We start from the raw sequence: 27,219 nt of genomic DNA, 5'->3' as shown, positions 1-27,219 counted from the left end.
GGCGCGGGTGGAGTCAGCCCAAGTTGGATTAGGTTTGGGTGTCATGAGGGTTGTACGGACTTCCTCCATGCTTCTTTTTTTTCTCTAAAAAAGTGAGGCAAGAGATTTGCATCATCTCATCATCATATAATTGGGAAATAGAGTTTCCTTAATTTCTGAATAACCGAACGGAAAATTTTCACAACAGATCACGATAACATAAAGCTAGTGCAACACCGTCCGGGAAGCAAAGCCAAAATATTGCGCCGTCCCATGAATTAACAAGAAGTAGAATTGTTCAATTAATTTAAGGAAAAAGTGTGAAAACCGTCCCAACTATCCACGACAACTCAAGGCAACACCGACTGACCTGGCTATTAACATGAAGGCACATACCATGGAGCAGAAAAGCACCGTTGAGGTTGTCTTCCGAGGTCATTGCTAACACTCCTCCGCGAGCCAACAATTTCGACTACATTGGTGACAACCACCAACATACCCCTTGTCAAAAGACGTCAGGACCTTGTCGGCCTATGTCAAACAGTCCAACACTCACGCCAGCAACCATACAACTCCGACTCTGACGACAAGCATTGCAGGAGAGAAGTAATGAGCCTACGTTGAGCAAACCCAGAACCGACCACTCATCTCGTGTCATTGTCAATCGAGGCTCCTCCACTGTAAACCTAACTTCATGAAGACACAGTGACTCAGTGAGGCACGATGATCCCTCGAGCATGCCAAATTAATCGACTACCAAAACCCAATTACAACTCAACTTCGCACGATGGCATCATCGTTGACAAATAGGAGATCATACCAAACTTATCTAGGCCACATTGCATCCCTAACAATTAGCGATAGAACCCACGAACCACCGCGACGCAAGAGCACTGCCATCGCCTATTTAGGAAGACTTGGAACAAAGAATTTTCTCAGGAGCACCTAATTAACCAGGGGGCACCCCCCAGAAGGCTCCTGCAGCAGGGCTTTTTTTTACCGAAAAAGGCTTTCGCCCCACTTTATATATAAAGCAATGATCAACCAGAGCCCAAGTACAAACGCATCCCACCACAACACACGCACACACCCAAGGCGGGATACATAGGCGCTAAGCGCGGCAACATCACCCCTAGCACTACAGAGCAATCAGGGTCCTTCACCGTGAACACGCCACCGCAAAGAGATGAAGCCGCATATGACGAACCGTGCGCTCCAAGGCGGCGCCTTCAAGAAGGTTACGACACGAACGCGCCGCCACCGCCCGACCTGACGGTCAGTGTTTCCCCTGGAGCAACACAATGGCCGATGAGAGCCGCGACGATGCCTTCAAGAAAGGAACGAGCTACGCCGCCGCCGGCCCGTCCGAGGATAGAGCAGGTTTTCACCCCGGCCAACATTCATCGCCACTGAATGCCACACCCACGACGACCACGCCACCCACATGGCCATGGCCACCGGGCAGCACCGATCCACGGGCTCTGCCCAAGAGCACCGCGGAGCCACCACCAGGGCCGCTGCCTCGGCCTCCAAGACCTGGATACCACCTCACCTGAGGCCCGCCGCTACCCCAACCGAAGAAACGAGCGGAAAGGACCCACCTTTCGCACACATGGGTGGCCGTGGCCCCCAGCAGCGAGACCCAAAAGGCCGGCCAAAACTAACCTCCATCGACCCGTCCAACGGCACCGGGCGCGAGACGGAGTCGGTCCTGCTGTCGGGCGCGAGACGGGGTCGGTCCTGCTGCCGGGCGCGAGACGAGCGCTGTCCTTCTGCCGGGCGCGAGACGGGTGATGGATCGCAGTTGGGGGAGGACCTGCCCTTCGACGAAGGCAACGCCGGACAATGAGGGAGAGGGATCGCAAGTCGAAATGGACTGCCTACAAATGAGCCGACGCTGAAAAACCAGCCGCCGCCGCAGCCGCCCCGCCAAACTGCAGTGATGCCACCGCGGCACCGTGAAACGCCGCCGCAGCCCACAGCCGGAGCAGCAGCCACGCGGGGCCGATGCCCCAACCCGCGCCGCCCACCGGAAACAAAGCGTCAGATCCGACTGGCACGCTCCACCACCGCCGCCACCAAGTCGCCGGCATCGAGCGCCCACCAAAGGCACGGGCGGATCCCGACCAGCCCCGCGGTGGCCGGCAGCACCACCCCGCCTCGCAAGCACCGCAGCCGAGCGAGAGGAGCCACACCGCCCACGGCCCGCACCGTCAAACATGACGCCCGTGAGATCTGGCCGAAGACCAGCCGCGCCGCCGCCACCTTCGCACGCACCACCCGTCCCTGTGCCGCCTGATGCACCGCGGCGCCCACCACGGCGGGAGCGCGTCACCGCGCCGCGGCGCCCGTCGCCCCCACCACGCCCAAGCCGGAGGGAGCCGCCCCGCGCCGGCCCCGTCCTACGAGAGATCGAGGTCGCCCCGCCACCGCCGGCTGCGGGCGGGCTTTGCCCGGCCGAGCCTAGGGCGACGGCAAGGGAGGAGAGGGAGGAAGGCTAGGGAACCCGGCGGCGACGGGGTAGGGGTTTCCTCCCGGCCGCCGCGCGGGGGCGACACGGGCGGAGAAGGGGGGCAGCAGGTCTTTTTGATGAGCTGCAGCGCATCAACTGGTGCACCCAGCCGCCATCACATGTCACACGTTGGGCGCAGCCGCGGGAGGACAATTTTCTTTTGCTTTTTCGGTTTCTTCAAAAAAAAATGTTTACGTCTCGGAGGAGCGTGTTTTTCACGCCAAGCACAATTATAGGTCCGCGCAAAAGCAACATGTCATGTGAAAAGGACAATTGCGCTTCCCAAAAATAAAGCATATATGTGCTTCCCAACAAGTGAAACGCGGTTGTTCTTCCGTGGTTTTTTCGGTTTTAGTTTTCTATTCCTCATTTTTTTTGGTTCTATTTTTTTTCTCAGTTTCTCTTGTTTGGTTTTTGGTTTCCCTTTTCTTGTCTCCTTTTTATTTATGTTTATTTTATTTTCAATTTTTTGGTATTTTTTTAGGGTTTTTTGGGTTCTATTTAGTTTGGTCTTCGTTTTTTCTTTTGGTTTTCGTGTGAAGCACAACTATGCTTTTCACGTGTAAGCCCACTTGTGATTTCCTGAAATAGTGAAGCACGGTTGTGCTTTCGCGTCAAGCACATTCCTTGCGAAAGCAAAAATTAGTCTACTGAGAAGCACTAGTTAGTACAGTTTGTAGGAACAAACTACTACTAATTGGAAGCACATATTTGCATGAGTAAACCTATATATCCGCATGGAATCTTGTTTTGAAGATATTAGATGCGAGAAATGCAATGATGAAAATAATTCATGATTTGAACGCACAGTTCAAGAAATAAAATATTTTAAAAAATGAAACTGTGAAAGAAAAATACACAAACAAGATCACCCATGCTTCCCGTGTGTGAGAGAAATTACACCAAAACTCACTGATTACGAGGGAGTGGTCTTTGGAAAGGATACCTCTTAAGCCAAAGTGGGCCGACAAAAGCCTGCACACTGCCGGCCCAAAGCGCAATAACGCAAACCGCCTTTGACCTCTCTCTCCTTACACCTCGACGGCCTTCCTCCCAGTTCCCGGCTCGCTCATGGCGAGGGCCTGACTTCCGCCTCCCGATTCTCGTCCGAGCTTCCCCTTCGGCCTCCTGGGCGCCCAGCTGACCGCCGCGACCGAGCCGTCGCCTGCTTCGTCCGCCGCCGCGGGGGGACGGGGGGATGGGCGTGCACGGGCTGTGGGGGCTGCTGGCTCCGGTGGGGCGGCGCGTGTCGGTGGAGACCCTGGCCGGGAAGCGGCTGGCGGTGGACGCCAGCATCTGGATGGTGCAGTTCATGCGGGCGATGCGGGACGACAAGGGCGACATGGTCCGCGACGCCCACATCCTCGGCTTCCTCCGCCGCATCTGCAAACTCCTCTTCCTCAGGGCCCGCCCGGTCTTCGTCTTCGACGGCGCCACGCCGGCCCTCAAGCGGCGCACCCTCGCCGCCCGCCGCCGGAACCGCGACGCCGCGCAGGCCAAGGTCCGCAAGACCGCCGAGAAGCTCCTAATCTCTCATGTAAGTCACCTCCCCCCTCCCACTGAATGATGACTGTGGTGAATGGGGAATGGGGATGCTACACTTAGATTGAAAATACGCTGTCTGTCCAATTATGCAGTACATGTACTCATTGCTTGCATAGTGGACACTGTTTCGATCTTAATATCAAGAGAACCAGTACGCTCTGATCATATGAACTTGAAGATGTTCCATTGCCTTTATAAGCTAGAGTGTCCCATTCAACTTTTTTATAGACATGGTTAACTTCGGTTATCTGATAATGGAATCCGGGTTTTACCCCGTTAGAAAAGAAACAATTTATTATTTCAGCATTTGCCGGGAGTTAAAGGGGTCAATTTATCTCACCAAATATTTTCCCTATATTACTTCCAAAACCAACCATATTATAAGAATATATGTAAAGCACTTATCTTCAAAGTGTGCTCGGCATAGTGGTTTTTTTTGGGCCAAACAGTTTATTGGTGAGGATAAATTGTAAGTACCTTGGAGGAAGTATCTAGTTTCTCTTCCCAAATAATCTATCCATCATGAATGCACATTTTCTTCCTAAAATGCATGTTTTTTAAAAATAATGCTTGCTTTCAGTGGCCATTCTGTTAGCAAATTGGAAATGACCCCTTTTACTAAAAAGGAAAAACTGTTAGCAAGTGATATGACATCTTTTAGGTGTACCAGTCTTGTACGTTTCTGAAGTAAGACAATACCAATATATTGATGGTTTTGAACCTGTGGTTATCAGCTCAAGGCAAGTAGGCTTGAAGAATTGGCAGCTCAAATCAAAAGTGACAGGGCTAAGCATGATGCTAAGGGCAAGCAAGTTGAGAGCAGTAGAGGAGAAGAAACTGAGAAAACAGATGGAGATCAAAACCGAAATGACGATGGGGAGAACAGCAGGGGGACAGCTGCACCAATCAACCAGGAAAAATTGGATGAACTGTGTGTGTCTTTCTGTAATTTTCACATGTTTTCTTGCTGGTTAAGGTCAGTAAGTTGATACTTTCATTGCATGTGTTAAGGCTGGCAGCGTCACTTGCTGCAGAGGACGAGGCAGGTTTGACTGGTAAAGGGGAAAACAATCCTGCAAGTTTTCCATTACAAGAAGGAACTGGCATTGATGAAGATGAGAACGACGATGATGAAGAGATGATATTTGTAAGTCATGTCTAAGTCAATGAAGTCTCCATTTATTGGCTTTCTTCTTCATGAAAGAGTTCCTTCATATTCTCATGGGACAATGATTGATTGTTTTATTTGTTAGTCTGTTTGAATATATTGAATTTTGTGATGCAATTGCAGCCTATGACAACGGGTGACATTGATCCTGCTGTGTTAGCTTCTCTCCCTCCATCAATGCAGCTAGATCTACTTGTTCAGGTAATGAGGCCAAACTAGTATTTCGTATGTTCGTCCTTTGTACTACCTTCAACTGTATATGTATATGATCACAGACTAATGAGGAATATATCTTACTTTATCTTTTGTGTTTGCTTTAGATGAGGGAGAGGGTGATGGCTGAAAACAGGCAGAAGTACCAGAAAATAAAAAAGGTATCTACATGGATAAATATATCATTAGTGTTGCACCATTGCTACATTACAAATCTAGTGTACCGTAATTCTAGGATTTTTTGATCTTCTTCAGTGAACTAATTATTTTGGGCAGCAATCAGCCCTTCCGCTTTTACTAATAGGATTTTTGAGAACTTGTGTCAGTTTCAGTAACTATAAATGAAAGGGTCAGCTTTGCATATATGGTCTTACAATGCATTTTCTTGTTTCAGGAGCCTGCAAAATTTTCAGAGCTTCAAATACAGTCCTATCTGAAAACGGTTGCTTTTCGTCGAGAGATAGAAGAAGTTCGGAAGGGTGCTGCAGGTAAGGATGTTGGGGGCATCCAGACAACAAAAATAGCATCGGAAGCTAATAGAGAGTTCATTTTCTCATCATCATTCACTGGTGATAAACAGTAAGTGATGTATTTATGTCTGTGAATGTGGGTACCACATTTAGGGATTGCCCTTCTTAAAATTTTGAATATTCACTGATATTTGTCTGTGGTATTTCCGTGCTGCATTACTTATCTGATTATACTTTTCTGGATCAGGACATTGGCACAAAGAGGTGTAGAGGAGCAGATTGTTGATAGCGGTAAATCAAAAAGGGAAATTAGTTCTGCTATCTTCAAATCCAGTCCCTCAAGTAGTTCTAGATCGATTAAACCTCAAGGCGGTGAGCCTTCGACGGGTTTTGGGCCTGATGTTGAGACATATCGTGATGAGAGAGGAAGGGTTAGAGTAAGTAGGGTCAGAGGAATGGGAATTCGTATGACTCGTGATATTCAAAGGAATTTGGATTTTATCAAAGAGCATGAGCAGTCAAAAAGCATGGGACAGGCCAACATTGGCAAAGGATCAACTAGCAATGAAGAACCTCCAGATTTTCCGGAACATCTTTTTGAAAATGATGGGCTGCAAAGCTCTGTTGATCTCAGTGAAGATTTTGCTGAAACTATCGGTGACAACCATCACACGTCGTCACTTGTAGGAGGATCTGATGATATTTCTGAGGGTTCCTGCCATGGAAGCAAAGAGACAATAGAGATATCTTTTGTGGATGATCAAATTGGAGTGAAGGACAATGATGACAAGCTGTTTTTGCATTTAGTTTCTGGAACTTCATCCAAGCTATTTGCTGATGATGATCGTTTGGCTAAAAATACATTAGAATCTGACAACTCCGAGGGTATTTGGGAAGAAGGTATCATAGAAGAAGAAACACTTCCTATGAAGGTTAATGAGAAGGATTATCAATCATCACCTCCTGATAACTGTTGTACTGACGATGAGGTGGAATGGGAGGAAGGTGTCTGTGATGTTCCTGAAGTACCTTTTAGTGAATACAATCAGTGTAAATTACCAAAAGGGGATATAGAAGAAGAGGCTCTCATACAGGAAGCAATAAAGAGAAGTTTAGAGAATTCGGAGAAGCAGGAATTTGAAAATGGAATCCCTGAAGATTTGGAAACATCTATTGAATATAAATCTTTGCAATCTCATGATGATGTTCCCAAACCATCTGAAGCTCCTGCTACAACTTATTCCCACTCCGAAGCTTCTTTTGTTGAAGAAACAATTAAAGAAATGGGAATAAAAAACAGTTCTGGCGAGGATGGTGTTATGCATGATCCTGAAGTGCTTGAAGCTGAAAGAAAAGAAAATGAAAAACAAGCTCAACTGGAGAGTAATGATGGACGAGCTGGTTCAAACACAGATTATTTGCAGGGGTCTTCTCCAGTGTATAATGTATCCACAAGTACTCTCACTGCAAGGCCATCTTGCAGCCCAAAGGTTCAGGACAATGATGCAATCGTGTCTGCAACCAGCATTCATGAATGCCCTAAAGAGGAAGTTATCAAGCAGAATACTTCAAATTCTCATAAATCAGGATGCAACACAAATGATCCTTATATTGGAGAAATCTCCATGGTGGCCCAGAAGGAACCTTTGTTGGATGAATCGGTAGCTGGCGATGCCGTACAAAAGGAAAATGTTATTCAGGAAGATACAAACATTACCACTTCTGAGATCAATAGTACACAATTGAATGAGAATTATGATAGCCATATTATATCAGAAAATAATCTGGAGAAGGAAATATCTTTTCTTAGACAAGAACAGTTAGATCTCGGAAATGAAAGGCGAAAACTTGAAAGCCATGCAGAGTCTGTCAGCAGTGAGATGTTTGCTGAATGCCAGGTTTGTTGCAATCTACCTAACTCCTTTAGTTAGCTAACGATTTTCGGGCGGAGCTTTATTATCTCTTAACTGAGGTCCAGTAAAATGATTTAGTTCAGTATTACAAAAGTATTAAGCTACATCTTTGGGTGATGCAGGAATTGCTCCAAATGTTCGGCTTGCCGTATATAATTGCACCAATGGAAGCTGAAGCTCAGTGTGCTTACATGGAAATTAACAACCTTGTTGATGGAGTTGTTACTGATGATTCAGATGTCTTCCTGTTTGGGGCAAGGAATGTCTATAAAAATATATTTGATGATAGGAAGTATGTGGAAACATACCTTATGAAGGTCTAATAGTCTATCCTCTTTCTACTCTCTATTTCCCTTCAAGTTCCGTTGCTTTTCCATCTACAGCCATAAGGGAAGTCTGCTTATCTGAGCTGGATCATGCTTTTCAGTTCTTATTGTATTTCTTTTTCAGGACATCGAGTCGGAGCTTGGACTAACAAGGGAACAGTTAATTCGTATGGCTCTGCTTCTGGGGAGTGACTACACTGAAGGAATTAGGTAATAGCTGGCAAGAATATCTCACATTCTATTAAATCGTGAAAAGCGTTATGAAAGTATATAACTTAGTGGTGATTTGCGTGCTTACAATTTGCGAGCTATTGCATTTGTAACAAAGTATACAAAAACTAAATTTTCTCAATTAGTTGTTGCACTGTTCTTTCGTAGTAAGATCGTATCAAATTTGCTGTTCCACAAATCGAGTGCAAGTTCTGTTTTTTAGGAAAGGGTTGTCGTTATTTTGTTTTGTATTATTATATTAGTTCAATTTTGAAATCTTGTCTAATGAAATGCACAGATTACAAGGCTTTGTTTGAGAGGTTGCTATTTTGCATTGAAACGTATGCAAAATAAACTTATTTAGCAGCGTATGATGAATAAGAAATCATGTAGCAATCATTGTACTGATTCGCCTTCTTCAATTCTTTATATAGCACTCGCCATCTCTTAGGTACACTAGCTGTGATGCAACAAAAGTGTCGAAAAAGCTGTGATGCAACAATTCTTATCTAATCATTTTTTTGTTTGGTCCCGCTTATGCCTTTATATGCTGTAAGTGCAGTGGTATTGGCATTGTGAATGCTATTGAAGTTGTACATGCATTTCCTGAGGAAGATGGCCTCCAGCAGTTCAGAGAATGGATTGAATCACCGGATCCAGCGATATTGGGGAAATTTGATGTGGAAACCAGTGGCAGCTCAAAGAGAAGGAAATCTGGTGGAAATGAATCGTGTGAAAAAGGAAATAGCCTGGAACCTGAATGTGTTGAAGGTTCTGATAATAACCAATCTTCTAATGAGACCCAACATATCAAGGAAGTATTTATGAGTAACCATGTAAGTATGTTCTAGTTACGAGATAGCTGTTGGAACTGATTCAGTTGCTTGGTGAATATTCCTTCTGTATTTGTTTATTATGAGTATTTCTTATAGACCTGTTATTATTTCTGTATTTATCAGAGGAACGTGAGCAAGAACTGGCATATTCCTTCCACTTTTCCTAGTGAAACAGTCATCAGTGCATACATTTCTCCCCAAGTGGATGATTCAACAGAACGTTTTTCCTGGGGAAGGCCAGACTTAAGCTTGCTACGCAAGTAAGTTGTCTTCAAGAGAACAAAACTTCCCTATGAATACATTCAAGCGATCAAATGTATCCTCTGTAATGTCAACTTTCTTTAGGTTATGTTGGGAAAGGTTTGGCTGGAACAAGGAGAAAGCTGACGAACTGCTGCTTCCTGTTTTGAAAGAGTATAATAAGCATGAGGTTTGTTGTCGGTCTCAAGAATATCATCAACTGCTGCTTCCTGTATTCTAGGATACTTCGATGTTGGTTATGGGAGGTTTATGCCAAATATTAATTTCATAACTATTTGCTCTCTGGTTTGGTCGTTTCAGAAACATATATAATCCAAAATTCTGAACTTCTAGTATTAATATGTCAGAATTTCTCCCCTTTGTGTGATATTTCTGGATCTGCTGCTGGTTTGACCATATTGTGCAATACTACCATTAAACATCTGTCAGTTTAGAATGGAAGTCTGCAGGACTTTAGTGCCATTTGTCTTACATCATTTAGGGTATGATGTCTGCTTTCAATACACCAGTAGTTGTGGACTTGTGGTCTTGGTGCGTGGATTTTATTTTGCTGCAAGGACGATGATTTAACTGGGAAATTATGGTGATCAAACAAACAATATTGGTTATTTGAAACCATTGCATGATGACGTGGAATGCTTTTTCTTAAATGCAGACTCAGCTGCGCATGGAGGCATTTTATTCATTCAATGAGAGATTTGCAAAAATACGTAGCAAAAGGATTCAGAAAGCTATCAAGGGTATTACAGGGAAAACTTTCTCAGAAACGGATGAACTCAATGAGGATAGTCCCAGTACTAGTGATGCACCCAAGAAGAAAGCGGCAGGCCACTCTAGCCGTGCTAAACCAAGAGGGAAAAGGAACACCAGTGCTGAACCTAGAAACATGGGAAGTCAAGAAGATGACAAAATTGGTGATCCTAATACCTTTGCAGATGCGGATGAACTTGCGAAAGAACAGAGAAATGCCAGTAAGAAGAAGACCGCAAGCCCCTCAGTTCGTTCTAGAGGGAGAGGTCGAAAAAAGATGAATGTTCGACAAGAGACTACTAGAGATGAGGAAGATTTGGAAGTTCAAATGTCTAATTTGTCCGCGGATGAGGACTCGCATGAAAGGCACTCCGACAAATACAAATCAGAAGGAATGACAGTACGCAGGGTAAGTTCCTCTCCTTTTACGTGCCCTTTTTGTTGTCTGTGCTTATCTCACGGTTCTAGTCAAGTACTACTGCCCTGTGGACCTGAAAAGTTCATCCATACATTACCTTCTTAGCCCTGCCTGCAATCACAAATATGTGCTTCATTGTGAACGGAATCATGTGTGAACCTTTGGATGGTTTTCTTGTGTTTGCACTTGAAATGAACCTTACTATATTTGGATGTTGCTGCTGTTGTTACTGCAGTCAAACCGGAAGAGGAAACAAGTAACGTACATGGAAGATGACCACGAAGCTGATGACAATACTGCCCCCTTGCATCAAGTCGATGAAGATGACCCTAGCCAAATTGGCACTGACATTGACACAGCTGGACGAGACACGCAATCCAATCTGCTCCATCAGGATACAAGTGAACTGAACAGCAACCAGATGCACGTTGATCCAGGCAGTGCTGAAGATGTGAACGAAGATCCCTTGGGCTTTGAGCTATATGATGATCAGACTGATTCTGCACCAAAAGAATACCTTTTCACTGGAGGTGGATTCTGTGCGGAGGAGGATGAACAAGATACAGCGGTTGATCGATCTGGCGGGGAAACAGTGGATGGAACAAGTGACGCCTGTGAGGACATCGCGGGGGTTTCTGACGGTGGTAAAAGTATAGGCTTGTCGACACCGACTGGAGAGTGTGCAGAGGATGCTAGTATGGACGCCCGGGGTGCATCTTCATCGAAGCGACGCAATGCTGGCAGTGGTCTGCCCAAGATTGCCAAACGTAGGAGAAAATAACTGGCTTACTCGTAGTGTATCATGCCTGTCTGTCATTATAGCACATTCTGTTCGAGTTTATGTGTAGCTCACGTTTCGACATTTTGCTTGGCAACCCTGTAGTTCATCGCTTGCTACTACTTTGCTGTAGCTCTGTTCTCGTGTATAGTCTAAAATGCTGGTGAAATTACTGTTTAGGACGAAGGTTTTGGTTGCTTCAGGTTACAACCATCGTAGCCAGGTATCTATGATCTACTGTATGTATGTATAATTATTATGCAGACTGGTTAAGCATGGCTGGGAGGGAGGTCCTGGTGAAGTCAAATTACTCTATGAGCTGCTCCTGGGGCAAGTTGGAGATGGTATTTGGCTGAGGCGCTTCGTGCTGAAGCACTTGCTGCGCCACTTCTGTACCCGCCCGAGGGCTTGCAGTTTGATAGTTGAAACTGATTCTGACATGTGTGAACCTGTGGAAGAACAGGGACGATCACTGTGCGGAGATTCAGAGCTTAGTAAGGTTGTAGTTCCTTGGGAGTCTCCTTTCCTTGGTACCAAGGAAGGCCAAATCAACAGCACATTATTGTGCCAAGGAAGCACGCTAGAATATGAAGAGTGTATGGCCAAGGCCAAGTGCCAGCTTGTGTACTGTGGGTGGTGCAATCTGATTGTAATCTTACTTGAGGCTAATGAAGCTCTTGATTCTCAGAAGGAAAAAAATCTTGCAAACTTTGTGTAGTGTGGGTAGTGCAAAGCAGTGTTGGTCGGTCCCTCAACAAAAAAAAAAAGCAGTGTTGGTCGGTGCTTGTGCCAGCAAACTACTCCCTCCGTTTCAAATTAGTTGACCTCCATTTGTGTAGATACGGATGTATTTAAACACTAAACAAGTATATATACATTTGTATTTAGACAAATGAAAGTCAAGTAATTTGGAACGGAGGGAATACTTCCTACGGAAGTAATATAAGAGCGTTTAGATCGCTACAACCACGAGGGATCATGCGATATTTTCCGTTCCAATTTCGAATTTTGGGGTTTCTGCTTACAATTATTTAGTTCCTTCATTCTGTTTCCAAAAATATTTGGACGCCGTTTTCGTGGCTTTCTTCACACACGACAGGCAGGTCGAGCGGTCCACTGGTCCGTCAGAAATCTGCCCGTAGCACTCCGCCCCGGTCCTGGCCCGCCGTCGCCGTCGCCGTCGCGCCGCCGCCATCCCGCCGCAACTCCCTCCCAAGACTCGGACGGTCTCCCATCCGCACTCAAAGCCTTCCGAAGCGACGCCGTCGTGTCCCAAGGGCAGCTCCACTTCGCGGCGGCGCTCCTGGTGCTGGTGGATCTCTCGGTCGGAGCCACGAGCATGGCGCTCGGCGCCCGCCTCCTCCTGGGCCTCGCGCTGCTTGCGGCCCTTATCGCCGTTCTCCTCCAGCTCTACCGCCTCAGGAAGCCGGTGCGTTCGTTTTCCCCAAAATTTCCCACTTCCCAGAGTCTGAGGCAGAGCTCGCTTGTTTATCTATCCTGCGAAGCTGCTTTGCTGCTTGCAACTAATTCAGAAACGAAATTGCAGACGAGCCACTTTTTTGTTGATTAGACGTATCAATCGGCTAAGGGATTTGATCTAGACGCTAGGCATCCGTGCTGTATCACGGTTGCAACTTGTATGAGCTTATATATAGTGGAAGGGATGGGATTCAGTGTAACTGTGTAGTGGACTTCTGAATTGGGGCGCCCTTTACCTTTATCTTTGGATTTAATAAACAAGAGGATTTAAGGAACGTAGCCATTTTCAAGCTATAACTTTCTGTAGTTTGGAGGTCTAAAAAGTTTACTGAAGTTGTAACACCCTTTTTCTCTTCTCATATCTGCTGCAATGTGCAGAGGTTGTGGACACTGGAGGAGTTGTCGGTATACAATGGAACGGATGAGGGGTTGCCCATATTGCTTGGTATTTTGGGGTATTCATGCTTCTTTCTCTGCCTATATTTCTCTTCCATATGTTACTATTATAGGAACTGGGACCTTCACTCCAGTTTATTTAGTAGAAAAGAGGTTCAATCTGTTCACTTGTGAATGCTAATTCAAATAGACCTACGTATTGTTTCAGCTGTTTGTATGGTGTTTTCCCTCAGTTCCAACTTCTTGGAGTATATGTGAGCTTATCTCGCTTCTTTTTATTTGTAATGCAGCTCGGTGTTTGACGTCACAAAAGGAAGGTCACATTATGGCCCTGGAGGAGGCTATCATCACTTTTCGGGCAGGTTACTATTTTATACTTCTGCTATGTTCCAAATTCTATTGTCGTAAACACAAGATTTCAGTTTTGTAGTTTTATGTATTTCCATGCCATGTTTCGTTACCTCTATGTAAATCATGTACGTGCAATTTCAGAAATTTTCGCCTTAAAATTGAAGAGGTCCTACTTTAATGAGGTCACTGGATCCCGTAATGAACCTCAAAGCACTATTTGACTTTTGGGGGTCGAGCATTTTCCACTAGGAGTATGAGCAGTCTTAGCGCAGTTGATGGTAATTTAAACTTCTGGTGCTGGGGCAGGGGCAAACAGAGACATAGCCTAGTCTATGATAAATTTTAATTTTGGCAAATTTCAGTGAGCTTGCCTCATTTTCCTTTATTATTTTATTCTGATATTAAAACGACATTTCCTTAACAGGGACGCATCACGAGCTTTTGTTTCTGGAAATTTTACAGGTAAGATCATTCATCTTATTGCTGGTTTGTTGCATTTGGTAAATATTATTGGTGATCCTGAATTGTTGCTGGTTGTACTGAGCTGCATTTTATCTTTGGGAGCCTCCTTGACCTTCATCAAATTTACACAATCGATTTTTACTGCAAGCATCATAGTATACTACATATTTGAATTGTTTTTGGTTAGTTCAGCTGAACATCAATAGTTCATCCAACTACATATGGGACAGGGGAAACAGCAACAGAAAGCATACTATCTTTCCCTAATAATAATAAAGCACGGATTGACTCCGTGGGTTCACCGTCACAATACGCTTCTTCCCGTGAATTTACGCTTTCAGTTTTTTTCTTCAACACGTCTATATTTACTTTCTATATCCAAGGTGGTACTAATGGTGGTACTAATCTTACGGTTCGTTTCCTACGTTTGGTCATCAATCAATCGTCTGATTCCACATATCGATCGCTCGGCGTGGGCCTTCATACTTTGTGTGCTAAGTATGGGCCGGCCCAGTTAAGTAGAGGCTAAACGTGTCCTAGGTTCGTAGCTACCTTGCTCGGCCTGGGCCGCAAGTCATGTTTCCAGTTCTCGCGCAAGCCACCAAAAAATGATGCCTGAGGTGGAGATCGAACCTGTAACCTCAGGTGTCGTTTGCTAAGTCAGTAGCCAACCGGGAGAGCATATTGATGTGATGATGCGTGGATATTTTTGTTTGAATAGTCCCACCTCGCCAATTTAAACTAATTCTCACCAATTCATTTACGTTCTCAAGTTGTCTGGAACATCAACCAGCTTTCTTGGGAATCAACAAACAGACAGAGAAAACGCATCAAACAGGACTAGCCTATATAGCTGGCGGCTAGCTAGGTGCTGGGGATACAAGATTAGCATAATAAACGTTGCCTTGAGAGATATGGAAGCAGCCAGTGTAGCGGCAATACGAGATTAGCATAATAAACGTTGCCTTGAGAGAATATGGAAGCAGCCAGTGTAGCGGCCAAAAGCTAGACATAAAATCTTGATGACAAGCAGCGGCTTGACGTTGATGACAAGCAAAGAGCTGGACATGTTTGCCAGTGATGACATGCAAAGCAAAGCAGCGGGGTAGCTGAACGAGACGATGCCGATCGACGGAGCTCACTCGCCATACTACATCGATCGTGGTAGAGGATAATTACAGACAGCCATACATGAGGGACTCGATCCGGATGAGCCTGGAAAATAATTGATCGGTTATAGACTGAATTCATAAATCAAATCTTGGAAACAATCAGGGCAATAATTTTGATGTGGAATTGACGCTTCAGATGAGAAGTTCGACAGTGAAAAGCATCTATTGCACGATGCGGACATTTGCAAGGAGATGCAACGAAGAAGTAAAACCCATAGTACAAGCAGGAACAAGTACGTATTGCATTCTCTTTACTAGCTATGAGAAAAGGTAATCGTTTACTTATCAGAGATTTCCGTCCAACTCTTTTTCCTGTAACAAGATTTTCGTCCAACTTAAATCTTCAGTATTTTATCTTTACAGTCTTTCTCGTGGCACCTTTTGTTTCAACTTGACCTACAACACATGGACATGTAATTTATTTCCTCCCGTTGCAACGCACGGGCCCTTTTGCTAGTATAACTTATGGGTCATGATGATGGAGCAATATATCAGTGAAAGTACTTTGATATTAGGATCAAACTAGCAGTATTTCTCAAGGAACTGTGAAGCTAGATGTTACATAGCTTGACTTTTTTTTAAATAGGTTTGTTCTACTTGTTAACGTAACTCTATTGCTTATTGTTTTAAATTATAGCTGGTCTTCGGCAATTGTAACAAATTTTCATGTTAAATCGAGCTGCATCATGATAGTCTGGACTCACCAAAATAAGTGTTTAGATCTTTATATTTTTCTAAAATTAAGGTGAGAATTTCTAGCCTTGAGAGTGAAATCATGTTTTAGTCGTACACTAGATATTATATTTATTCTGCACTTCTGCATTAGCCCCATTGCTTTATCAAGGATCTTACATATGTATCGTCTCTTCAGAACCCGTGCTTGTCTTAACTGTCTAGTACACCATTCTATCTCAACTACCTAGAAAGCTGCTCAAGGTGGTTAAATTTACCTGACTTTTTAAATCAGGAGTGGCCTGCTGGGGACAAAAATGAGGAAAATAAGTCGCATATCAGGTTAATGTATTTGCATCCTTGAGATATGACATTTGGATCCAAGCTGGGATAGAAGGGCTTGGATCAGTAGCTAAATAATCATAAAATCAATAGGGAGGTTTGGTTGAAAATCAACACATAAGAGTACTGAATCAAGAAAAAAAATCATAAAATTATGTTAGTTGATTCAGCCTCTGTATAGTGAAGAGAGGTGGCGGTGATATCACTGCAGTCGTAGATAACATGGAATTTACTTTTTTCCTTATTTATTTTCTTGTCAGCCAACTAAATTTCAGCTACCCGTATCGAATTGCCAAATAGGATGCACTTTCACACTGTTCCTTTTTAATATGTTTGAACTGTCACTGGCGGTAATTGTTGTGTACATCCATCAAAAATAAAAGAAAACCATCATAGTGACAAAGTTCATATGAACTGGCAATAGAATAAGAGTGAAGTGCATTCTAGGTCCTCGAACTATTTTGAAGGTGTCATGTAGGTCCTTAAACTATGAAAAGTGTCATCTACGTCCTTTAAAATTCTTGAAGTGTAATAAGTGGGTACATATGTGACACCTCCGAAATAGTTCAAGGACCTACATGACACATTTGAAATAGTTTGAGGACCAGGATGACACTTATATTGCACTTTGAGGACCTGGATAATGATTTTCATAGTTTGAGGACCTACGTGACACCTCTAAAATAGTTCGAGGACCTATGATGCACTTCACTCATAGAATAACCACTTTTGTGCTTCAACAGGTGATGGGCTGACAGATTCTTTGCAGGGTTTATCTAGCATGGAGGTACAAGCATATCTTACCAATGATTTAATTGTATTCATAATGTCTGTATGGCTTACAACTTCTCTGTAGAGCTACTGAGCTAAGATTATCAGAGTGATGTTGTTAGAGAACAACTACAGTCAAGCATGCACTACCAATTATTTATTCATAATATTTGTACAACTTAAAATTTATCTTTAGAGCTAGATGATCAAAGATAAAGATGATTAGTATTAGTATAGTTAAGAAGTACTAGATGGTTAAGAATATTAACAACTTCAATTATAATGCGTACAATGGAGTTTAAGGCCTTTTGCTTCAAATTTCAACATACTACTTAGTCAGTTACTGAACCTGTTTCTTATGTTGATGTTATTAATAGTTGGATCTTTCTTCTTACTTGTCATTGCATGAAAGTAGCTCATAGGTGCCAATGTGTAGAAAATATGTATGTCAACGCTGAATTACTGAGTGAATAATGAAAAGATCGGCAGGTCGCTACAATCTTAGGCGTGTGTTATATTTTATTGAGTAGTACTGATGAAGGCCGGTAACTTGGTACACTGACTGAAGTACTGAACATAACAGACATTCTAACAAACATATTTATTTTATTCTAGAGGTGTTCCCTTCCTTGTTGCTGAATTGTTTAATCTTATAGGGTTTTCACTTTTATTCAGGTAAATAGCATTGTTGACTGGAGGAAATTTTACGTTGAGAGATACATGTGAGTTTTTTTCATTGCTGGTTGATCAAAGTTTATTTTTATTGCTCTAAAAAAAAGTTTGTTTTTATTTTGTATTGTTGCTTGCTGGATATGAATAGTTCATTTAAGATGGCATCATCTGCATCCGTTGTTATTTTCCTTCCATTCTAAAGTATGAGAGAATCATCTGATCTCTATTATGTTCAATGTTTGAACGTTTTTTTTTCTAAAACCTGTTACTCATGTTGTTTTGCTTATGTTAGTACCTATATGCCCGTGCAATGTGAAACATGTTATTTTGTTGTGGATCATTTGATAAAAGCTTACCTGGTATATGATGTATCCTTGGTAATATCCTAAACATATATTGCAGATTTGCTGGTAAAATTGTTGGACGCTACTACGACAGCGAGGGCAATCCTACAAAATATCTGAAGGGTGTGGAGATGAAGGCAAAAAGGGGTGCTCAGCTTCTTGAGAAGCAGAAGAGGGAGGAAGATAAAATACCCAGCTGTAATTCAAAATGGAGCGAAGCAGAGGGTGGAGAAGTAAGCAACCCATTCAACTCATTTCTATCGCTGCTGCTCTCAGTGTACTCAATATTTCTTAAATGGCTCGTGAATAATTTGGTTCTGACCTAAATTCATGGAATTTGCATTAGCGGGAGCATGCTAACTGCTAAGTGCCGGGCTGCCGGCAGTTCTGCATACAAACATATTGCACCTGGTAGTGGTAGGGCAGTAGTGATTTAGGGCTTATTATGACTCTTGCGGGTAACCTTCCAGGAATCCATTTCGGGTCAGTTGCTCCTGGCATTCGCCACGAGTGACGGTTTTGTACTAACCTCATAGGTCATAGTGTAACAACCATTGCTCGGCCTGACAATGGTCGAGTTTCAGCAAGCTGGCTCCAAGATGAGTCATGTGGCAATATATAGCAAATGAAATAGCACAAGAAATCACTTGTATTGATGAGAATTAACAAACGACTTTGTGCAACATGTTGACACTGCTCACAAAACCCAGTGCCTGTGGGGCTACTGTCCCACTGTAGCGACCATATCTTCGATGGCTGCTTGGCAGTGGACACTTGCTGAACCTAGTATGCCGGTGCTCCTCGGTAGATGTGGAACCTATGACTTGTGGCTTTCCTGGGGGGCCTGCTAGTGATAGGCCCATAAATTCGTTAGTAGTATATGTAGATGTAGAACCTTAGTAGCTTTGTCTTCCCTGGGGGCTTGCTAGGCCCATAAATTCGATATGAGCATATCATGGTGTCATCGGTCGAATTTATTACTGGCTGAAGCATTTCCACATAACACGGAGTACAGAGTTGAACTAGAATGTGTCAGTTACCCCCACAGCAGTGTCTGAAGGAAGTACGTAGTTTGGAACAACATCGCATTTGGTTAACCCTTGGTTAAACCTGACGATTTCTGAAGGTTTTGTTATTACTGGCGTGCAGGTTTGGTGCGAGACAGGGTACCCAAGGTTAGTGAGGAGGCCGGGCGACATAGCTCTGACGGGGCAGGTGAGCCAGCGGTGCGCCTGTTTCCAGGAGGGGGAGCTCGGGCGGCCGGGGCTAGTGGTGTACGAAGGCTGTGATTACCACTCCACATCGTGCATAGTCAAGTAGCAGCAGTAGTAGTAGAATCTACGCCTCTCTTTCTCCATGCATGCAGTTTTTTGCCCCTGGCTTTTACTCATTGTAATAATACGGTAGTAAGTAAGCAGATCCAAAGGCACCAGCCACGCATCATGATGATCTCTGTGGGTATCCGGTGCAATCGTGTTGCTTCTGAAGCCAAGATATGCCATCGATTGGGGAGGTTACTTGCGGTCAAATCATTTCGAGAGCGAGGTGTGTATACAGGGGAGAGGAGGCCCGGGTGTCCATGATGTTCATGATATTCGCAGCTGCCATGGGGCCTTGGGCCTTGCGTATCGATTGTTTGACGCGGTCTGCTCGCTGTGTTCACAATGCAGTCAAGGATATATGGTTAAGTCAAGTGTACTGTTCATCTTTGATCCATGCGCCTCACCAAGACTATTGGTGTTTTTATGTAGTCCAAGATATGCCACGACATGTTTGGCAGCAAGAGCGCAACTTTGACGATGGGCTCGTTTGTACCTCTGACCTTTAGACTTTAGTCGCCGAAAAAAAACTCTGACCTGTTTCTCTAGTTTTTGCGTGGTCTATGTATGACAGTATTGAGACTTCCCAACGATATACTGTACTTTGGCCTGCATGATAGGGCAAAGGAGCATTTTCCTTTTATGGAGCTTGGATCCACGACAAACAAAAACAAGCATACCATGCCATACCATCTCTCGCTACAACGACCGTGAGCTTTCGGATATGCTCGCTTGTCGATCTTTTTCTGTCTGTCGAACAAGGAAGGGCACAAGCACAACACAAGATTTGTTTAACAGACACATATACAGTTCTGCTGCTGCACTGCACAGTGGGGCCTTGCCAATGCCAATGCCATTACCACAGGCTGTCGTCACCCCATTACTCCCGGTCCGCCGGCAGGCCCCACGCACCGCACGAAGCACCCCTCCCTCCTCCCCCTCGCCCGGTGTCGAAGGCAGACATGGCCGAATTATTCACGGGGGAGAGGTAGGGGATGTGTGGCACCTGCATCACTGCGCTGCGCCTGCGCCTGCGGTGGCTGCACGCATCGCCTTTCTTTCTTCGAGCAGGGGCAAGGAGGGCCGGTGCATGATGCGTCACACCATATGGATATGGGGGCGTGGCAGGGCTTGCATTCCCCATGGCATCATGGTTGGTGGTGGTACTGTGTCTCTCTCTCTACACACACACACACCGGGCGCTGCACTAGTCTCTGCTGCATGATTTTCCCGTGGAAGGAAGGAAACATATGCGCATATGCTCAGGTTTTTTTCCCCACTGTTTTGACCCATCTGGCAAACTTTAGCACGATTTGACCCGCTTTTGAAACTTTTTTCGTATCTGACCCAAACCGAGACGCCAACATCCATGGCGTTCTGCTTGCACTGAAGACGCCGCGGACCCTGGCGTTTGGCACTGGCCCACCTCCCTGGCCAGCAGTTTGACCGTCCGACGTGGCAAAGGGGTAAACGCCATGGCCCTTGGCGTTTACCCCTGGAGAGCAGAAAACCGGCCCGAGCCGGCTCGGGTGCAGCCCAACCCATCCAGACGCAGAGGCGTCTTCCTTCTCGCGGCGGCGGCTACAGAAGCTCCGCTTCTCTCTTCCCCTCACCCAAATCAACCCCAAATCACTTATTCTCTTCATCAAAAGTGTGGATTTGAGCCTCCCCATCTTCCTTGAGGTATTCTCCACCAGATCCTCCGATTATTTTGGGTTCAAAACTTGTATTTTGGCAGCATTAATTCATACTTGTTAGAACCCTAGGATTCGTATTCTTTGCACTTTTTTGAGAAAGGGGAGCCCATGGCTTGGTCATGTAGGTATGTTGTATACTTTAGAAGAGTTGGCATGTGTTTATATGGTAGGATTGGGAAGAGAAGGCATTTGTGATAGGGTTGGGCATTTTAATTTTAGTTGCTATGTATATGGATTTAGATAGATGATTGCTTGAAATCTAATTCTAACATATTTGTGTATTTTGTATGCTTGATTCTCATTGAGATATGGTCATATAATTAGGATGTTATATTGAGACTTTGTTATGTTGTGTTGCCATTGAAATTTTGTCATATATAGATAATTGGTCTTGTTATCTTGACATTGAGATATGTTGCCCCATGCATTCAGATTTTGTCATATATAGATAAACAGGTTTTATTATGTTGCCATTGAGATATGCATTTATGTTGATGTTGTTATGCCAAATATATGATATGTAGGATGTTATATAGTGTTATGTATGTTTCATTTGTTCATGCTTGATTTGTAGGATGGCGGGGGAACGGTGGTAGGACGGTCTTCATAAAGGGTACGACAAAGAGCATCGTGCGCGGGACATTGAGAATAACGGGGTAAGACTCAATCTATTTGAATTCTTGGTTATTACTTGTCAGTTTTGCTAGGCAGGCACTAACCATAATGCAATGCTATTTTGCAGGAACTAACACCTATGCGCATGAGGGGTCATAGTACCCACGACTGGCCGTGCGACGAGCGGTATGAGCCATACTTCGAGAGATTGGGCCTTCTCCCGTTCGTGCTTCAGTTCAAGCGACATGCTCCGTCGATCAACCATGGGGCGATGACCACACTTATTGACCGTTGGAGGCCAGAGACACACTCGTTCCACTTGTCATGTGGAGAGATGACCGTGACCTTGGAGGACATGGCGATGATCAGTGGCCTTCCAATCAATGGAGAAGCTTTGACCGGCACCACCGTAAGTGCTAATTGGCGAGATCGTGTTGGCCAATTGACAGGTGTTTTCCCCGAGCCTCCTGAAGAAGGCGAGCGTGACAGTGAGAAAGTGTTGCATCATTGGCTCCGAGGGGAGAGAGGAGTAGTATGCCATCCGGACGCCAATGAGGTTGTTGTGCAGCAGCACGCCCGAGCATATCTGTGGTATCTGTTAACGAGGGTAGTGTTTCCAGATTCTACCGGTAATAAAGCCCAGTGGATATTCTTGGACCTACTAAGTGACTGGGACCGTAAGTACAGTTGGGGTTCAGGAGCACTAGCATACTTATATCGTCAGGTAATTAGTAACCAAATTGTCAATTTGTTTGCATTTGCAATTTCGCGGACCTCTTATCAACAATTTCTGAATTTGCAGCTCGACGAGGCATGTCGTAGGAAGAAGGGCACATCTGGTATGGGTGGCTTTGTTTGGTGCCTTCAGGTTTGGATGTGGGAGCGGATGCCCGTTGGGCGCCCCGAGAAAAACAAGACACCTCCTGAAGGATGGGTCGCACATGACGGGAGGTATGGAGAAGATCCTTGGCGGTTTCCGACCGTCGCCTACTGTTGGAAGATGGCGAATGTGTACACAGGCAGCTCGGTTGCGCGATACAAATGCTACATCAACGAGCTGGATATGTTGACTCATAAGCAGGTAATGATAACCTACGTAAGAGCACATCAATTGTGATGGAACCGTGTACTTAACTAGTATCATCTTGTGTTGTAGGTCGATTGGATGCCATATGATGCCGATTATGCTTTCCGGCTGAACGAGATGTGCACACGTGACAGGAATATTTGGCGGGCGAGATGCCCACTGATATGCTTCTATGATGTCGAGTGGCACTACCCAGACCGTGTCGCAAGACAATTTGGGAGAAGGCAAGGGACACCAAGGGATGAGAGTTTCGAGACAAGCCAATTTCTGCATCTGTGAGATAGTTGTAGCTTTGGATATATAGTAGAGCATTATGAAATACATTTCTTGCTAATGCTTTCATCTTGTACATAATTTGCAGAATTAGTCGAAAGAATAACCCGGAAACTTCGACTTGGGCCATCAAGCACTCCGAGTGGATAGATTTGTGGAATCAAAGAGTGGCCCTAGTGGTGAAGGAAAGAAGACAACATAGTGATTCAGTATACGAAGAGCATATGAAGTGGCTTGCGGGACGTTACCGGTTGAAGCTAAAGCCCGGTTGGAACCGTTCGGAATTGGAAGAGTTGGATCGTGAGAGCGGGTATATGGACTTCAATGTACAAACGAGAGACAACGAAGGGACACAACTTGACTATGCACAACTACACGACCGAGTGGTATGCTCCACACAATTAGAACCTACTTCGAGTGCATTTAAATGTACTTCAAAGATAATTTTCGTGATCTTCATTTTGCAGGGCTTGGAGTTATTGCATTGTGTTAACGAGGCTGGTGTAGCACTTGGTGAAGATGAGGGAAGTGGATCATCTGAGAAATCTCTTAGGAAAACAATGAAGGTATATGTTACCTCTATTCAAAAACCTCCATCTTTGCACACTTTTGACTTAGTCTAGTATTGCATCTTTGTTATGTTGCAGAGTTTCGTGAGTCGATTCCACAAGATGGCAGCTATGCTCTCTTGCCATGGAAGTAAAGCCGTCCTCACGACTGGAGCTTCTACTAGCCGGGACAATAGACGGCGTCGTCGTCTTGTCTTGCAACAGGAACAACAAGAGCAGCAACTGCAAGAAGAGCCAGAGCAAGAGGAGGCGCGGCAAGATGAAGAGGAGTACAATCAAGACGAAGAGGAGGTGCTTGGGATGTCCCAAATGGATGATGTGCCTGAGCCATCACAGCCCACACAACGCACGCCGCGCAGCAAAAGAGGAAGGAAGAAGTGAATTAGTTAACACTAGATTCTCGCGAACTTTGTTATGTTTGATTCGTGAACTTTGTTATGTTTGATTCGTGAACTTTAGAAGTGGTGTGAACTTTGCTACCTGGACTTGTGTTTAATTTGCACTTATGGAGTGCACTTTGCTACCTTCATGTTGTTGTGTTGCTATGATGGCGTGAACTATGGTACCTTATTGCTGCCATCCTGGAAATATTGCTTAGTTTTGCTGTCATTTTTGCTCTTATGCTTAGTTTTGTTGTCATCCTTGCTGTTATGTTGTCATCCTTACGTTTTGCTGTTATGTTGAAGTTTCTGTACAGGCTAGATGAGCCACAGCAATTCCACCTTTCTGGATATGGCCAAAACTTAGATCCATGACAAATCCCAAATTAGAACAAACTTTTTGGAAACTCGTAAATAAACGGTCTCAAATTCGTGACATATAACATAACTTAGATCCACGACATAGTTCAACTGACATACACAGTATAAACTTTTACGGACATAGTTCAAATGACATACAACATCACTTAGTTCCATGACATAGAACATCACATAGTTCAACCCCTCGAGTTCTTCTTGTGTGAATTCTCTTTCTTATTTTTCTTCTGTGAATCATTCTTTTTCTTCTTCTTGCTTGCATTGGCCCCATCTGGCACCGAGGAACTTGGGTCGGTAGGTAGCATCGAGGAGCTTGGGTCGATATATAGCAGCGATAAGTCGGGCTCATAATCTAGCGGGATATGTTCCAATTTAATGTCATTGTTTGGTCCAGGGTTGCAATAGATGACACCCGGTATTTCAAGAACCCAATCCCAACGAGCAGCCTGGGTCGGTATCGGGGACATAGCTTCATTGATTGCCCAGTCAATGATTTGTCCAGGCCTATTCAAGTCCATCTGACGATATTCTAGCATAGTTGCATAAAATGCGATTTGCCTACCTAGATCACTTCTACAATCAAGTTCAGCCCTTTCCATCTCGGCAATTTTTTTTCTGTTTCAGCGATGACATTATCTGCGTCATCAGAAAAATATAACCATGCAGAGTTCCTCGCAGCTTCATTCCTTGCATCGCAACTATTCACCCACAGAGTCATCTTTTCTTTAATGAGTTTGCGGTTCTTTTCATCCACCGCATCCATATATTTCTCAATGAAAACCATCTTTGCATCATTATTAAGTGCCATTCCTACAAGAGTGACCTAACATTAAAATGCAACTCTATAAAGAAGTATGTAACTCTATCACTAATCATAAGCATAACAACTAGGGTAATCCTAATCCTAATCCTAACCCAAATCATAAGCATAACACTAGGAGCATGCATACTACACCAACTAAATTCATTAGGCTAAAGCTAACAACACCGTATAAAACACTACATATGTACCCTTTTTTTGCAAAGGATTTGCAAAAAAAAAGCTAGGGTTTGAAATAATCCACTAACTGTGATGGATTGAACCAAACAAATCATGGGGGTGTAATGGATTTACCTCAATGGTAGTAAATGACTTCGATCCAACGGTCAAATGGGACTGATTTATGAGAGATTTGAGGGGGGGTTTGGTTGGGGAGAGAGAGCGTGGGGGCAGCAGCTCGGGGTTGTGGGGTTGTGAGGTTGAAGAATGAGTTATGGAGTGGGCCCACAAGGCCTTATAATCTGCAAAAGGACCAAAACGCCACCGACCTTGGCGTCTAGGTGGGCAGAGGGGCAACCGCAGATTTACATTTCTGTATAGGGCCTAAACGCCGTGGTTTCTGGCGTCTGGGCAGAGGTCCAAACGCCTTGATTCCTGGCATCTAGGTGGGCAGAGGAGCAACCACAGAATTACCTCTCTGGTTACGGCCTAAACGCCGTGGTCTCTGGCGTCTGGGGCAGAGGTGTAGACGCCGTGATCTCTGGCGTCTAGGTGTGCAGAGGAGCAACCACACATTTTCCTCTCTGGTTAGGGCCTAAACGCCATGGTTTCTGGCGTCTTGGCAGAACAGAGCATTTCTAGCATCTGGGCAGAACAGAGCATTTCTGGCGTCTGATATATGACAATTTTGTTGCACAATTCACCACATGGACAACTAATAAGAAAGTTCCCATCAAATAGCATAACGTAGGTTCATTACATAGTGTCCATCAAATAGCATAACTTAGGTTCATTACATAGTTCCAATCAAATAGCATAACTTAGGTTCATTACATAGTTCCCATCAAATAGCATAATAGGTCCATGACATAGTTCATCACAAATTCATGATACAATCCTCAAATAGCACATTCAAGTCTTTATTGGGTCACACGCAACCATTTCCCCTTCTTGTCGCGTGCCTCATCCTCCTCTTGTGCATCGCGAGCCCTCGCAAGCTTTCTTGCCCTCTCCTCTTGACGAGCTGCCTTCTCTTTGCGCGCCCTCTCCTCCTCATGCTTCTTCCGCTCCTTCCTCTCCCTCTCACGACGTTCCTCGTCCTCGGCTCTCTGTAAGGATTCTTCAAACCGTCGCTGTCTCCTAAGGCAATCTTGAAGTTGGTCTTTGTGGACATCTTCTGGCACTTCATGATCTATCCATGTGAAGTACTTGCAAAGAGGAGGAGGTGACTACACACAAAACAAGTTTTTGTTAGTAATATAAAATGAATCATAATGGAGAATAGCCTACTTTTCTAACATACCGGTGGGATGTCATAGGCGTTAGTGGGACGCGCGCGATCATGTGCATAGTTGGGACACACAAAATATCTTCTTCCTTCCGTCCACGACTTCTTCCGGTCAGTGGAGACCTTCACCTTGCACTCATCTGCACACCAACATGAAGGGGTTTTCACATCCTTCTCCTTTGTCTTGTCCAACCTTGCCTCCTCCCACTTGTTCGGCATGTCCGCTTGGTCAGCGCACCGTGGCCTCGTCGTGGAACCGGATAAAGCCATGCCTATGAGAAGAAGAATTGTTAGAAAATTACACGAACAAACTTAATGCAAAAAAACACAATACAAGAAAACAAGAAAAGAATGAACAAATATTTACCATTCAAAATTGGTCAACCATTTGGATTATGCAAATAACCAAACGCCGACCCGTTATCAGTCCTCCGTACTCTTGTACCACCACCGGAACCACCTCTACGAGCACCACTACTACCCCCTCTAGGGCCTCCATTAGCACCACCTCTACCACGTTGTCCACTCCTAGCACCTCCTCTAGGGCCTCTAGCAGCACCGGAACCACCTCTACGACCACCGGACCCCCCCCCC

The 27,219-nt window shown here is 44.6% G+C and overlaps 3 protein-coding genes across 5 annotated transcripts; all 3 read left to right on the top strand.

The window, feature by feature from the left end:
* Positions 1-3,532: 3,532 nt before the first annotated feature.
* LOC123093064 (DNA repair protein UVH3) lies at positions 3,533-11,565 on the top strand. 2 transcript variants are annotated; one of them, XM_044514950.1, is made up of 14 exons: positions 3,533-4,028; positions 4,771-4,967; positions 5,048-5,183; positions 5,328-5,405; positions 5,525-5,578; positions 5,812-5,996; positions 6,135-7,785; positions 7,923-8,117; positions 8,251-8,336; positions 8,899-9,172; positions 9,296-9,432; positions 9,518-9,602; positions 10,089-10,592; positions 10,837-11,565. In XM_044514950.1, exons 1-14 carry the CDS (start codon positions 3,690-3,692, stop codon positions 11,380-11,382), a joined length of 4,467 nt encoding a protein of 1,488 aa, XP_044370885.1. In that variant the 5' UTR covers positions 3,533-3,689; the 3' UTR covers positions 11,383-11,565. The 2 variants fall into 2 exon arrangements, with proteins under 2 accessions (XP_044370885.1, XP_044370886.1); XM_044514951.1 differs by lacking the exon at positions 3,533-4,028 and having other exon boundaries at positions 5,056-5,183.
* Positions 11,566-12,419: 854 nt separating this feature from the next.
* LOC123093063 (membrane-associated progesterone-binding protein 4) lies at positions 12,420-19,745 on the top strand. Of its 2 annotated transcripts, XM_044514949.1 has the most exons (9): positions 12,420-12,808; positions 13,237-13,313; positions 13,545-13,616; positions 14,030-14,067; positions 15,376-15,472; positions 16,997-17,040; positions 17,700-17,746; positions 18,099-18,273; positions 19,190-19,745. In XM_044514949.1, exons 2-9 carry the CDS (start codon positions 13,271-13,273, stop codon positions 19,358-19,360), a joined length of 687 nt encoding a protein of 228 aa, XP_044370884.1. In that variant the 5' UTR covers positions 12,420-12,808; positions 13,237-13,270; the 3' UTR covers positions 19,361-19,745. The 2 variants fall into 2 exon arrangements, with proteins under 2 accessions (XP_044370884.1, XP_044370883.1); XM_044514948.1 differs by lacking the exon at positions 15,376-15,472 and having other exon boundaries at positions 12,433-12,808.
* Positions 19,746-20,910: 1,165 nt separating this feature from the next.
* Positions 20,911-24,204, top strand: LOC123095099 (serine/threonine-protein phosphatase 7 long form homolog). The gene is made up of 8 exons (XM_044516925.1): positions 20,911-21,042; positions 21,631-21,712; positions 21,799-22,395; positions 22,474-22,752; positions 22,828-23,033; positions 23,120-23,417; positions 23,499-23,597; positions 23,679-24,204. The coding sequence occupies exons 3-8, from the start codon at positions 21,811-21,813 to the stop codon at positions 23,979-23,981; spliced, it is 1,770 nt and encodes a 589-aa protein (XP_044372860.1). The 5' UTR covers positions 20,911-21,042; positions 21,631-21,712; positions 21,799-21,810; the 3' UTR covers positions 23,982-24,204.
* Positions 24,205-27,219: the final 3,015 nt, after the last annotated feature.

This window comes from Triticum aestivum, chromosome 4B (assembly GCF_018294505.1).
Source record: "Triticum aestivum cultivar Chinese Spring chromosome 4B, IWGSC CS RefSeq v2.1, whole genome shotgun sequence".
Classification (NCBI taxonomy): Eukaryota; Viridiplantae; Streptophyta; class Magnoliopsida; order Poales; family Poaceae; genus Triticum; species Triticum aestivum.
This window is presented reverse-complemented; position numbering and strand designations above follow the sequence as displayed.